General features: G+C 37.6%; 1 protein-coding gene across 1 annotated transcript; it reads left to right on the top strand.

The window, feature by feature from the left end:
• Positions 1–1,906: 1,906 nt before the first annotated feature.
• On the top strand, positions 1,907–13,417 carry LOC137482847 (collagen alpha-4(VI) chain-like). The gene is made up of 7 exons (XM_068205436.1): positions 1,907–1,988; positions 7,131–7,474; positions 10,471–10,549; positions 11,110–11,255; positions 11,351–11,443; positions 12,790–12,843; positions 13,309–13,417. The coding sequence occupies exons 1-7, from the start codon at positions 1,922–1,924 to the stop codon at positions 13,390–13,392; spliced, it is 867 nt and encodes a 288-aa protein (XP_068061537.1). The 5' UTR covers positions 1,907–1,921; the 3' UTR covers positions 13,393–13,417.
• The last annotated feature ends 35 nt before the right edge of the window (positions 13,418–13,452 follow it).

Below are 13,452 nucleotides of genomic sequence, written 5' to 3'. Positions count from 1 at the left end.
CATGGAAATAGTTGCATAGCTAAACAGTCACAGATTATTTTGTTTATTATGATAGTAAGAGCTAGATTTTGGTATGTTATCTGAATATGTACATAATGGAGGAAAGTCTAGCCCATTGCTAAAACATCAACTGTATTTTACTCATCTGAGTGTGAGCAACCACATATAACTTGGAAGCTTGCTGCTATTTGGTGCTCTTGAGTTTTTCACATACTCATAGTCATGGAAATTTCTAGAGCAAAGCATTAATTGGAGGCTTTCGAAATACTGGCAGCAACTTACTTATCTGCCCTTGAATAAGTACATGTCTAGCTGGGTCTATAGATCTGTGTGCAATTTATTCAAACAAGAGAGTTCAAGATCTTAATGCTGCTCTGGCATAATAACTGTGCTATCAAAGCAGGAACTGTGTAACACAGTAATGAAAATTAGTAATCATTATTTTTTGGGGGGACTAGCATTAAAATATTTAGTTGTCTCTCAGTATAAAGTTTTAGCTTATTAACATCTAAAAAATAGTCTTTTATAATTAGGTGTAGTAGTGCCAGTAGATAACAGGATTAAATCTCTGTCAAAGTGATCAAGGGGAACTCTTAAGAGATTCATTAACTCTCAGGAATATATGCAGAAAAATTAATTAAATTCAAGATAAAATTTAATTATAAAAATGGCATGCAAAATGGTTGCAAAACAGTTTCCTTTATGTTAGTAATGCTAATGGAAGAAAATTGTGGTGTGCAGAGGCATGAAGGAAGTTTCCTTAATGCACCAACCCAAGAGTTGCTTTCTGCTCTTGTTGAGGACTACATAATACCTAGAACCTCTTTGGTTGCATAGGGACCTCAGTTGCAGCTGGAATTTCTGTGTTACTGCAGTTGTAATAAAAGTGAAAAGTGCCTGCATCTGATAAATGTCTTGAAATACAGGAAATGTGCTACTTTTTCCCCCAGGGGTTCCAAAGAACTCTTCAAGAGCTTCAGTGCAGCTTGATGTGGTGATACTTGGAAATGAAGTTTTGCTCTTGCCTGAGGTTAGAATATAGATTCAATCAGATAATTTCTATTCATTGCCTTTTGTTATTTACAAGACCTAGGGTAATATTACATGCTGTTACCTTAAGAACCTGGACTGAGCCCTGTGCTGTAATGTTAGACCAGCTGTAACCTTTCTACTAAGTTGTCTTTGCAGATCTAAGATACAGAATAAACAGTGTAATGAGTTCTTAAAGGCAGAATCAATTGTGCTTATGTTCTAGAATAGAAAGTTATACACAACTATTTTGTTCTCATTTGTTTGGTGTGCTTAAGCTCAACATGCCTTAATTTTGTACTTTCTGAGAGATTTTCATTCCCATTGTCCACAGCAGTGAGTTTTGGCTTTTGGGAGGTTTTATACTGTCTTATTACTGGCCCACATGTATATTTAATTTGTAAATGAGTGCTTATTCTTGCCTATGCGTATCATATATAGATAACACCACCAAGCTTTCCTTTAAATTGATGTGGGGGTGGGAAATTTCAAGGCTAGAAGGGAATTTTAAAGCCATAACTTCCATTAATCTTACACTGTGAATAGCTTGCTTTTAGTTGAATTTTAGATAATGGTAAATATAGCTGTGTGAATCATAACAAAACATGATTGTGAGAGCAAAGCATTGAACAGTTCCTTTTGGTTATATGGTGTACATCAGTGTCAAATGCCTACAGCTTTGTGTTCAAAGCCTGTATGTTAAAAGCTAAGGGGAAAAATTATGAATTTAAAGCGCTACTTTAAATTGCATACAGCTAGAAAGCCTGCATGTTGTTAATAAAATGCACTTACCCTGTTCCTCCACAATTATAAGCCTCTTTTTTTAGGGAATTATGTTATGTATTTCTTATATCTTTGGCTTTGATTTTTTTTCCCTAGGAAGGTTTTCAAAATGGATGCCTGGAAACCACTTTTTCTTCTCTACATTTTCACCTTCTCAACAGAGGCGGAGGAGTCTGGTAATACACTAAAGAAATGATTCTTCAAGTTGATAGCAGTATTGCTTTTTTACATTTTACCCAATGTTAGTGGGAGATGAAGAATTGAAGAAAATTTTTTCTAACTATGCTAACTATGAATTATAAATAGGGATAATGTGATCAGTTTTTATGAAGGTTATAACTACAATAGGATAGCTTTCCTAAAAATTGCAAAAATTATAGCAACAGCTCATTAAATTTTGTGTTTGTTCATGCATGCTAAGGTTTCATATTTGCAAAAGTAACATAAAGCTCTTGCAATTGTAAGACTGTCAAAAGCAAGGTAAGTCACAGTATTTAGCAGTTCCATTTTGGTAGTCAGGTCTTCTGGAAGATCTGTTTGAGAAGTGTTCTGCCCAGTTGCAGGGTATTTTCTATATGACTGTCAATTTGAGGAAATAATGACTGTTCCATCCATGCTCTGCTAGTGTTATATGCTTCTGGAATTTGTGGAAACACATGAGTTTCACACCTACTACAAAGAAATGTGCTTAGTACTCCTTAAGTTGATGTGAATTTTTTTTTCCCTCAGAAAATAAATATTAATTAGTAATGTATGCATGCAGAATGGAGCTCAAAGTGCATGACTAACTTTTCCTTTGCTCTCTTGAGAGAGAGCAGGCCAACATATTCCAGTGGTTGTGTTTTGCATACAGAAGTGTTTAATATGCATTTGCAACAGACAAGTTCTGAGCAGACTGTGAATGAAAATTGTGTTGCGGATTTCAGCATCTTTCCTTTTCCTATGAATGGTGTTGCAGAAGGATGTATCTTCCAGCCCTCCATATGATAAACAGGGGAAAAGAAGGAGCTAGTGGGCGATGACAATTTAGCAGAATAGATGGGAAGGTTTTTCTGCAAAAGGCCAATAGGTCTTGGATTCTGAAAAGCAATTAGGATTCGAAATTACTTTTCTATTAGATTCCACAACCTTTAAGGAAAGAGGAAATTTACAACATATTTCTTCAATCAGCAGGAAAGCTTCCGTGGCAGACACTGTTTTCCTGGTAGATAGATTCTAGAGTATAGGGACAGAGAACTTCAAGATCATGCAAAACGATCAATGGGAAGAGAAAATCTGTGTTGGTGTGATTCAGCACAGTGATGTGACATATACTGAGTTCTTGTTGAACACTTTTTAAAACAAAAATGATTCCTTATTGAAGATACAAAAATTACATTACAAAGAAGGCGGCAACAAAACAGGGCAGAGCCTCCAGTACTAGAGAATCACTTCATAGCAAGTACTGGTAGCCAAAAAGAGGCTTGACCAGAGCCTTTTTCAGTGAGTACTCTGTTGAGAGCGTAGAGGATGCAGCAATGGCTTTAAGGAGCAATGGGATCTATGACTTTGAAGCCAACATAAGGATGATAAAATTCCTCTTGAAAGCTGTTTTTAATAATGATGATGCAGGGAGAGTTCACAGTGGAAAATCTTGATGCACTGAAAACCATCAAAAATAATGTCAGTCAGGTCTCTTAATGCAGACATCTCCCTGGTCAGGGTAAGGAACAAACCTTTTTTTTGGGTGTATAATGACAATTATCAACATAGCTTTCTGCAGTCCCTGATAAAAGTACCTGAGCGAACTGCACAGCAGTGCAATGGTTTTACCAAAGAATACTGCCCATGTTTGCAACTCACAACTTGTACTTTGCTTATGTCAAGAGCCACTACCCTCCTTGCTATGGTAAATAGCTTCTGAAGTGAGACAGTGCTTCACATTAAGCCCTCATATTCATAGTTCCTCAGTGTCTGAAAGGAGCCAGAGCAGATGCCCCCACAGGTATCTTAATAAAAAGAGGGAAACAGACAATTCAGTGATATTTTAAAAAGAACCTCCTAGAAACATAGCTTTGCCATCTACCATACTGCTTCAGTGGGACTGTCAGCAGCCACTGTCTGTCAACAAAACTGAAGTCTCACAGAGGCACTGTGCAGAGGGGGTGTCAAGAAATCCATCCTTGGTTATGTAGGAGGTATTGGCAAGATGTGAAAAGCAAATCCATGGTAATTCTGAGGTGCTACCAAAAAGCTTTTCCTAGATGAGAAACAGAAAGTGGTATCTCCTACTACATCTCTTAGATGGCAGCAATGTCTTGGATGCCACACAGCGGGAAAGGCTGCCAACCTCAAAGAAAATAAAGGTTTGGTAATGCCTTTAGTTAACATAGCAACTTTTATCAAATATCACATGCTGGTTTTTGGTCTGAGTTTATTCTGACTTGGTGCTGCATTACCAGTCGCCTTATTGTGTGGGAAGACTGAAGTACAGAACATACACAGTTGCTCTTTATCATTACATACTCATGCCAGCTATACAGTTTGATAATACTGTAAATGTGTTTATTAAGTTGCAAAAAAGAAAAATGGAGTGCATGACAAATCAAAAAGCTGATCTCTTCTGATTAGTATAAGTGTATGGCATTGGTTTGGTATAGCAAGAAGAGACAGTTCTGGAGCATTTCTTCTCTCTTTGCTCATTCTTACAGGGACTGTGTCCTTTAAAGCTTCTTGTTGTTAAAGTTCCTGTGTGTTGTGTTCACATAGAGGTGATATTTTACACGTGTTAGATGTATGCTCTTTGTCCTCCTTGTTATGCCATAAAATTGATCAAACCCAGTCCTCCAGTTTTCATTCCCTTTGTGATCAGAAACTTACTGAGAAAGGAGCACTGAGATGACCTAGACGAGTGAGATCTTGAACACCCCCAAACTGGCTTGACCTAGACCAGTGAGATCTTGAACACCCCCAAACACCCCAGTGAGATCTTGAACACCCCCGGTGTTTGCCGGGATGTTGGGGGCCAAAATAAAGAGCTGAACCTTTCTTCCTAAAGACAGAAGCAATCCATGTGAATTATATCTGCTCAGGTGGTTTGGGGAGAGAACAGCTGGGCCTGATTCAGTATGAGCTCTGTACTTCCACCCACTCTTTATCCCATCAAGAGCTGAGCATACTTCCAGATGATAAAACATTCCCTGGCTCCTGCAAGCAGAGAGAGAGGGCTGCTGTGGAAGGGAATGCACTGCCATGGAGCAGTATAACCATAGCTGACGCAGTAGCACCTCCTGGTGTTTCATGGCAGGGAACAGGGAGATTTAATGGGAGATACAGCAGTAAACTTTATGTGTGTATATATATATATACACACATATATATATGTGTATACACACACACACACATACATATATATACATATATATATATACAGGCATGCTTGTTTAGAGAGAGAGAAGTTGAGGAAAGCATATTGAGTTTCATCTCAGTGACGCACATATTTATTGCTAAGATCTGCATAAATTTGTCTCATAAAATGAAGATCAGCTTTCTGTGAAGCCTGTTTTATCTTGTCCTGTCATCTGGTTAATATATTCACTGACCTTCTTTCCTGTAATAAATATATTAATTCCCTTTTCTCCAGTCACCTTCTCTTAAACTGACAGATTTTTCAATTTAGAGAATTGCATTTCAGGGACAGCATGTTGATAGGAGAAAAAAGTAAGGTAGGACAGTTTAACAATGTGGATATTTGTAGGAGAATGTGTGGTAAGAAAAAGAGTTTGGCAACACAGAGATGTTTATTCCTGCAAATAAATAAAGATTATCAACAAGGTATGGAATACCTAACAGTAGGTGTTTTACACATTCTAATGCACAACATAGTAGCACTAAAAGTGAACTATTTACTGCTGTTTTGTTATTCTTGCTGGTACATTGAGGACTTGACAGAGAACATTTAAAGAGCTGAGCAGTGTGGCTGACCAATTGTCAGGGCAAAATTGCTGAGTTCATGCTTACCCTTCACACTGCCTCCAAACTGTGTGACTAAAAAGACCCAGGTCTTGGAAGAATCTCGTTGTGAATGCATACTCTGTGTGCTGTACAAGAGCACATGCTGAAAGAAATATCCATTTGATTTTGTGTTCACATGTATGTGTAGACATTATGCATGTATAGATATATTTAACTGATTGTTTTGTTGTGAGCTAAAAAGAGGCATAGATTTTTGATGTTGCTGTGAGGTCTGAATGTCAGATTTTTTTAGCCATTAAATCTTGTTCAATATGACCTTTTAGATTCAAAGATTTTCACACTGCTTTCTGGCAGATCATACACTCTAGGGGGCAGTTTGTACCACAAGTGAAAATATTGAAACAAAACCATGGTCCCTCCGAGATGAAATTGTTTCTAGAAGTATTTGGTTAAAGAACTGAACACATTTATCTCTTTCATGAGAGAGGGAAAACTTAGAAAAATTATGTGGAATAATAGGAACAAGCCCAAACTAGCAAACACAGAAAGCAATCTTGTGATTCCTAAGTGTTTCAGAGTCAATGGGTGAAAAGAATAAAATTAGGTAGAGTGCTGTTATACAGCTAAAATTACATTCCTCTGACTTCCTTGCAGAGGTACAACAATGAATAATAATGCATCTAGGATCACAGAATAAAATTCAACATGAGAAATTAATAATCAAGGTAGAGAAGAAGAAACCATGTGGTTTAGCTGAGGTTTTAATGAGGGCAAGATGATTGGGACAGGGTGAGGAATTAACCATGTCACACTGTTAGTTGTTATTACAAGGAACAAGTCAAGCAATTCCATAACTGAGGTAGCCATCACCTTACAGCAGCTGTTTTTCACAATGGTTGTGATATTTCATGTAGGCAATGCTGCTTCTCTCTCTCATTTATTTCTTTGGCCTGTTGTTCTATGTTTACATGTATCATCTGGTCTTGTGACAAAGTGACAAACCACAGTCAGTCATTAAGGTTCCCTTCAAAATTGGAATTTGTGTTGTACATTCTCAGTTGCTAGCAAAGCTCATAGAGACATTTTCAAGAGTAGGCCCTTTGAGGACACTGGGCAGCTGGAGAACAGACATGTTTGGCAGTTTGGGAATGTGCAAGTGTCAAGTAATTTAGTATTTGCAAGTTCATATGGACACTGAAAGGTGTGGGCTGATGGCGTTTTATGTATAAGGAAAACCTATCTCACTGATTCTTACTTTTGTCTTTAAATCTACTATGTTGAATTTTGTTCCATGATTCTGACAGAAAACAAGATCACAAAGAATGTATGTTTATAGTTCCCTGTTTCCTATATTTTTTTTTCAGAATGCAATATAGATCTTTCTGTAGCAATTGATATTTCAAGAAGTGTGCAGCCAGCAGCTACAATGCTTCTGAAACAGAGACTGCAAGCATTCCTTCCTAGATTTCTACTCCAGATGAAATCACTGCCAAATACCAGCTGCAATGCTCCAGTTGAAATTGGGTTCAAGTTCCAAGTACTGGCACAGAACAAACAATTAATCTTTGACTCTGGTTTTGAAGACTATAATGAAGAGATCATCCAGAAGTTCTTAGGTGCACAGACCACTCTGGACACCTACATGAATGCAGACTTTTTGCAGGCACTTGAGGAGAACTTCTTTAATGTGACCTCTGCTAAAGTTAAGGTAACTTAATGGTATGAACAGATATCTTGGAAAAATTAGGCAGTTTAATATTTACAGTCTCTGATGTTGAGTACTGCAGGAAGACAAAAATAGTTCAGGAATAGATGATGCTAATAAACAGAATCACAGAATGGTAGAGATTAGAAGGAATCCCTAGAGGTCACTTTCTTCAATCCCTCTGCTCAGGTAGGGTCAACTAAAGCAGGCTGTCCAGGGCCACGTCCTGATGGCTTTTGTGTATCTCCAAGAATGGAGACTCCTCAATGTCTGCAGACAACCAGTGGCAGTGCTCAGTCACCCTTGTCTTTTCTTAAGTTTATATAGAACTTCCTGTTATTTCGTTGACCTGATATAACCTGATATATCAATTTCAATTCCCTAGGCACTCCTGTAGTGAGATGGTACCCAGAACATGTGATGAGTATTCCTACAGATAACCTTCTTATATCTACCATGGAATGATTGTAGTTTGGCAGTGGAAAGTAGTTTTCTTTCAGGAACTCTTATTCCTAAAAGGAAACTACTTTCTTATTCCTGATTCTGTATCTTTGTCCAGAATGGTGACAGCTTGAAACAGAAGTCTCAGAAAAAGGTCATCTGAGAAATTTGTTTACAGAAGTTTATTCATGTCATTAACTTGTCAAATAATTTCAAAAAACAAAGTTGGGTTCTACTTACAGATAACTGATGATCAGGAAATTCTGCCTAGATGCTGCAGTTAATTTATCCACCTTGAAGTGAGGTGAAGGGAGAAGCATAAATCTTCATCTAATCTCTCCTGAAATGAATGGGTATTCTTTCAACTTGAGTTCAAGAAATTCAAATCTCATTGGAGTGTTTCAGGGTCAATGCCTTGACAGTTTATTCTTGATAAGGCACTGACTCTGTAAAGCACTGAATATGTCCTGTAGTAGCTATTTGAATATTAGCATTTACTAAGGTCTTCATAAAGGAAGACCTTCCTACTAAGGAGGGACTGGTTAGTTCTTGCTAAATACATAAGGAGTTTTGTCTTCCAACTTTATTTTCGTTTTTATGAAACACCAATTTTAATCTGGCATGGAGTGAGGAAGCCATATTAAAAATTCCTCTGCTTTCAAATGAAAGTTGGCGTTCTATTTTTTACAACATTTGCATAGGTATGTTTGACTTACCAATTTAAGTTGCACCAATTTGGTGCACATTTAATGAGTTTTTTTCCAAAGATTTCTTAAAATGTCTGAACAGGGAACATGATCACATAAGATTTTGCTTGTTTTGAGTCTCAGAGAAAGAACTTGTTTGACATAAAAGTAAAAGCAGTGCTTTTTTCCTCCTAATCACCAGTTCTGGAGATCAGCATCAAGCAAGGCTTCTTTCTGCTTAGGCATTATTATTATAAATAAATATGCTGCATATCTCAGCAATTTACCAGTGGATTAATATTCTTCTGTGACACTGCTTATGTACAAATTGAAAGTACAAGACTTTAGAATGCCCATGAAATCACAATTTAATCTTCCTCGGATCCTGAGCAATAACATCCTTATTCTGTACAAATTATTAGTTATAAAACTCATCAGGGACCATGATTATCTAATGGTTGAATTTCTTCTTTTCTTTGTTATATGTTTGCTTAGCAGCAAAAAAGTTGGACCTAATTCCAGCATTTTCAACAATGGATGTGTTCCAACAAGAGCTTGATATAAACAAATGCTTTGTAAGCATAATAACATATCTTTACATATATTTACATATAATGCCTGCAGTAACACCCCACATTCCCTGTTTCCCATGTTTTTAAAATGGCAAGATCATAGAAAAAACAACCAAACCCAGGCCTACAGTGTTGTCTCTAACAATCTGTGATGAATTTACCCATCCATGGTCCAGCTCTCCGCTGCATCACATGGTGCTTGAGCAAGCATAGAATTTGGACCAGTGCCTCCATATTGTATATTTGGTAACTTACCAGTTAGTTCCAGCTTAAATTCTTGTCTCCTAGCTGCTTTAGTACAGAAGTGGGATGTTTGGTGTGGCAATCACTTCATTTGCTTTTGTCACCTGTGGAAAAATTTACCGTATTGGAAGTAACAGGTTTTGCATTGGCCAAAGCTGTGCTTTGCATAGGGAATGTAAAATATGAAGGGTGGGAGGAAAGAAGCTCTAGCTGTGCTTGTGCACTTGCTGGTCAGAGAGTTTAGGAGGATTTTTAAGTCATTGCCATTGGGGATAGGACACAATTTACTTGTGCAGCTTCTTTCTGGGCAAGCTAATCCACTCTTTGAGTGGGACCTGAGAAGTCTTCTGTTGGTTTGAAGAGGGAATTGGTGGAGACAAATTGGAAGAGACTGGTAGTTTGAAGGGAAACTAAGAAACTGTGCTTTTCCTCCATACTGGAAGAAACTTAATTGTAACTCTTTGGCCTGAAAAGATGGAAATGTATCCAATACAAATTATGAGCATCCTGAGGTGAGCTAAACCTTATGTCTTAAGAAAGAAACATAGGGCAGAGAATGGAGAAGGGTGATGACCTGCCCGTGTGGAAGGACAAAAGGACATAAATATTTGCATGGGGGGAGGATTAGACCCAGAGTGGATGCGCTTCCTGGTGTGGCTCAGTTGACAGCCAACGGGAGCCAATGGGAGAATTTGCTCTTAATTCTTCTCCACATTCCCATATAAGAGAACTCTTCAGACATCAGAGAAAGTTTTTCAGTAGGTAAGTTAGAAAAGAATTTGTCTCCTACCTCACATGCTAAGATGACAGATATAATAGCTATGCTGTATTCAGCAAGAAAAATCCCTCAAATGGATGTGCTATCAGGGAAGAGAGGCTTTTGTGTTCTATTCTCATTATTCCTCACTACCATTTTCCAGCACACATTTCAGGTCTACCACAGTGTAGTGCAATTTGACCATCTCATAGCCATTTCTCAATGTGAGCTGTAATTCTTACAAAGACTGAACTTTCAGTTTCTTTACAATTGACTTGTCATTACTTCCTTTCCCGCCAGGTTCTGTTAGTATTTTCAGATGGGCTGGATGATTCACTGGAAGACCTGAAGAAAGCAGCAGACTCTCTTCGCTTTAAAGGTATTACAATACCACTTTGATGCTTCTGCCTCCTACTACCACAGGCCTGATGTACAGCTCCCCCATTGCAACCTTTCCACTTAACACTACCTCTCCGTGCTCTTGTGGAATTGCCCAGGAGTATTTGCTTCTCCATGTGAAGCAGTGTACATGATGACTTGTCACTATATGCCAGAGACATGCCTAGGGGTACAGAGGGTCTAGTTTCTGGAGTCCATCTCCAGCAGCTGGAGCAATTCAGAATGGACCCTTCTCACTGATGAGAACAACACCAGAGGTTAGATACAACTCTGACTTCTCTAGGAAAAAGCAGGTTTGAACTTGTGTTTGGGCACTGAGTAACATTCTGGTCTGACAGTTGGGGAGAGAAGTCAGTTGGAAAATTACTGGTCTGGATTTTTCTCTTACACATTTTTCTCAATAGCTCGATTTCTTTTAATTATTATATTGAAGACATAAAAATGAAGTCTTTTAGGGAATTGCTGTTATTCAAGTTTATATTGTTGGTTAAATTTCATGTTTCAGGTATTCACTAATTTAAATTTGTTCTTATGTTGAAGGTCTTGATGCACTTCTATTCGTTGGCCTGGACAATACACAGAACTTGACTGAATTTTGGGAAGTAGAGTTTGGCAGAGGGTTTGGATACAATGAACCTCTGAGTGTTGGATTTGCAGATATTGCAAACATTTTGCAGAGAAATCTTGTAAGTCCTTCTGTGATATAAACAAAAGGCGGGGGGAAAACAGTCTTTGTTTATGATTAGTATATGTAAATGAAATGTTTCTTGTAATTTTTCAGGATACTGTTGCAGAGAGAAAATGCTGTAAGGTTATTTGTAAGTGTCTTGGAGAAAATGGTGATCATGGTGTCCGGGGAAATCCTGGAAGGAAGGTAGCAGGTCTAAGATAGACATTACATAAGAACTTCTTAATTTTTCAAAGTGTTTCTGTTTTTTCTGTAGTATTTCAGAGCATGCGTATGTGCCCCCATGACATTTAATGTTAGGACAGATGAAGGAGAAACATGAAACGTGATCTTTTCTCTGCTACATTCTCCTATGCAAAATATTTTTTAATGAAAATGATTGGTACATATAAAAAGCATTAAGCACTCTACTGCACCAATTCAGCAGAAAATGGAGAGGGATTAAAAAAATTAAATCTGATTAATCAAGAGGCTTATTATCTATTGGGAATGAGAAACTTCCAACTGACAAGCTGAAAGTAGAAAATAATCATATTTTCACAAGGTATGTACCTTATTCTTTTGTGACTGGTTATTCCAAATGTCCTCTTCTACAAGTCTGTTTTGATCCAAAAGGATTACTTCTTTTAAGATTTAAAATTGTTTGTTTTAAGCCTTTTTGAATATTACAGATATCACTACTTCTACTGCATACAAGTAGAATTAATTATTAAAGACCTTAATATATGTAGTCTCAATTTGGCTACTATTCATTCCATTATGTCTACTTATTCCAGTTGCATGTGAGATAAATTATATCTGCAGTTCACACTCTTCAGTTATATGGTTGCAGTTAAATGAAGTTTTGGTTATCTCTTAAGGAAAGTATGGTCTTCTAATACTTCTTCGTAAACGAATTTGCTGGTTTTTTCCATTACTCTTGTTGCTTTTCTTATACCTCTCTGTTTTACTATAGGACTAGATTAAGGTGCTTACATGGTGTTCAGAATGTAAACATAGTTGTTTTGCAGCTAGAAATTCCCTTTGTTCCCGTTTCTTTCTGCTCAAATTTTGCCCTAAGGGTAATGATATTTGCATGACTTCCAATATAAAGTTGAAACGTTCCTATGTGTTTGCAAGGCATTGTAATAACTTTGTCCTAACAAGTTTCCAACTCCATATATTTTTTCATTTCACCTTAGAATATCGTTACTGTAATGTTTTCTTTTCCAAATCACTGGAAAGATGTTTAATTTGACCAAGTATACCACTGAGCTTTATTAAGCCATCAGAGAGTTTCCTGAAATAACAGCTGAAACTGTGTATTAACCATTGTTCTTTTCTTGGGTTTATATTTGGGTTTTTTTTTTCCAGCCATGTCAAATACACAGGACTGTACAGAGTGTCTGTGTAAGTGCGGGGAGCCTGCCCTCCTTAGCATAACCAGATCTAATTTTCAGGGAATTTTTTCTATCTCTATGTGCAGAATAATCTGATAGAGATGAACCCAGTGTGCTTGGAGAACAGTGTTACTTTTAAATTCTCATTTTCAGGGAAGTACAGGTTACAGAGGATCTCCTGGCCATCCTGGTGAGGAAGGTGGGATTGTAAGTAAACATTTGTCTTCCTGTTACAATGATGTTACTTGGTGCCTGAACCTGTACCCATCAATGTTAACCCAATGTGTTAGAGGAACAGGTAAATAGACAGATCTGTTTCTCTGCGTCTCTGCATCTCGCCATAGATAGTTATGCAATTAAAAAAGCAACTCACCAAAAGGGAGTTAGTTATTCAGTTAAAAAAACCAACCCACCTTCAAGTACAAACAACTGAGTTAGAGATTGGTAATGCAGTATAAACATGGCATGATAGTGAGAGCAAAGAACCAGGTGCAACTCAAATTAGTAACTGGTGTTTGCTATGGTCCGAATTAAATTTTCCAGGACACTTGCATTTGTGTCCTTAGCGCAGTGAATGGTGATACAGTTCTGTCTTGCTTTAGTCTTATGTTATAAATTAACCAGTAATCATCATTGTATGGATGAGATTGAAGAGTTTCCTTTGTTTCTTAGGGGGAGAGAGGCCCAGCTGGTTTCAGTGGGACTCAAGGAGACAGGGGATGCCCAGGTGTCAGAGGCCATAAGGCAAGTCTGTAACTTTGAAGCATTTCCTAATTTTGTTTCCCATAAACCTGTTTTCTGTACTGGGGAAAAATC

This window comes from Anomalospiza imberbis, chromosome 1 (genome assembly GCF_031753505.1).
Source record: "Anomalospiza imberbis isolate Cuckoo-Finch-1a 21T00152 chromosome 1, ASM3175350v1, whole genome shotgun sequence".
NCBI classification, from domain to species: domain Eukaryota; kingdom Metazoa; phylum Chordata; class Aves; order Passeriformes; family Viduidae; genus Anomalospiza; species Anomalospiza imberbis.
Note: the sequence above shows the minus strand (reverse complement) of the source record. Positions and strands in the feature narration are given on the sequence as shown.

Coding starts and splice junctions, on each gene's coding strand:
- LOC137482847 (XM_068205436.1), top strand. CDS start 1,922: ATGGATGCCTGGAAACCACTTTTTCTTCTCTACATTTTCACCTTCTCA. Junction 11,256..11,350: donor ACATTTTGCAGAGAAATCTT/GTAAGTCCTTCT, acceptor GTAATTTTTCAG/GATACTGTTGCAGAGAGAAA. Junction 11,444..12,789: donor GGGGAAATCCTGGAAGGAAG/GTAGCAGGTCTA, acceptor TCTCATTTTCAG/GGAAGTACAGGTTACAGAGG.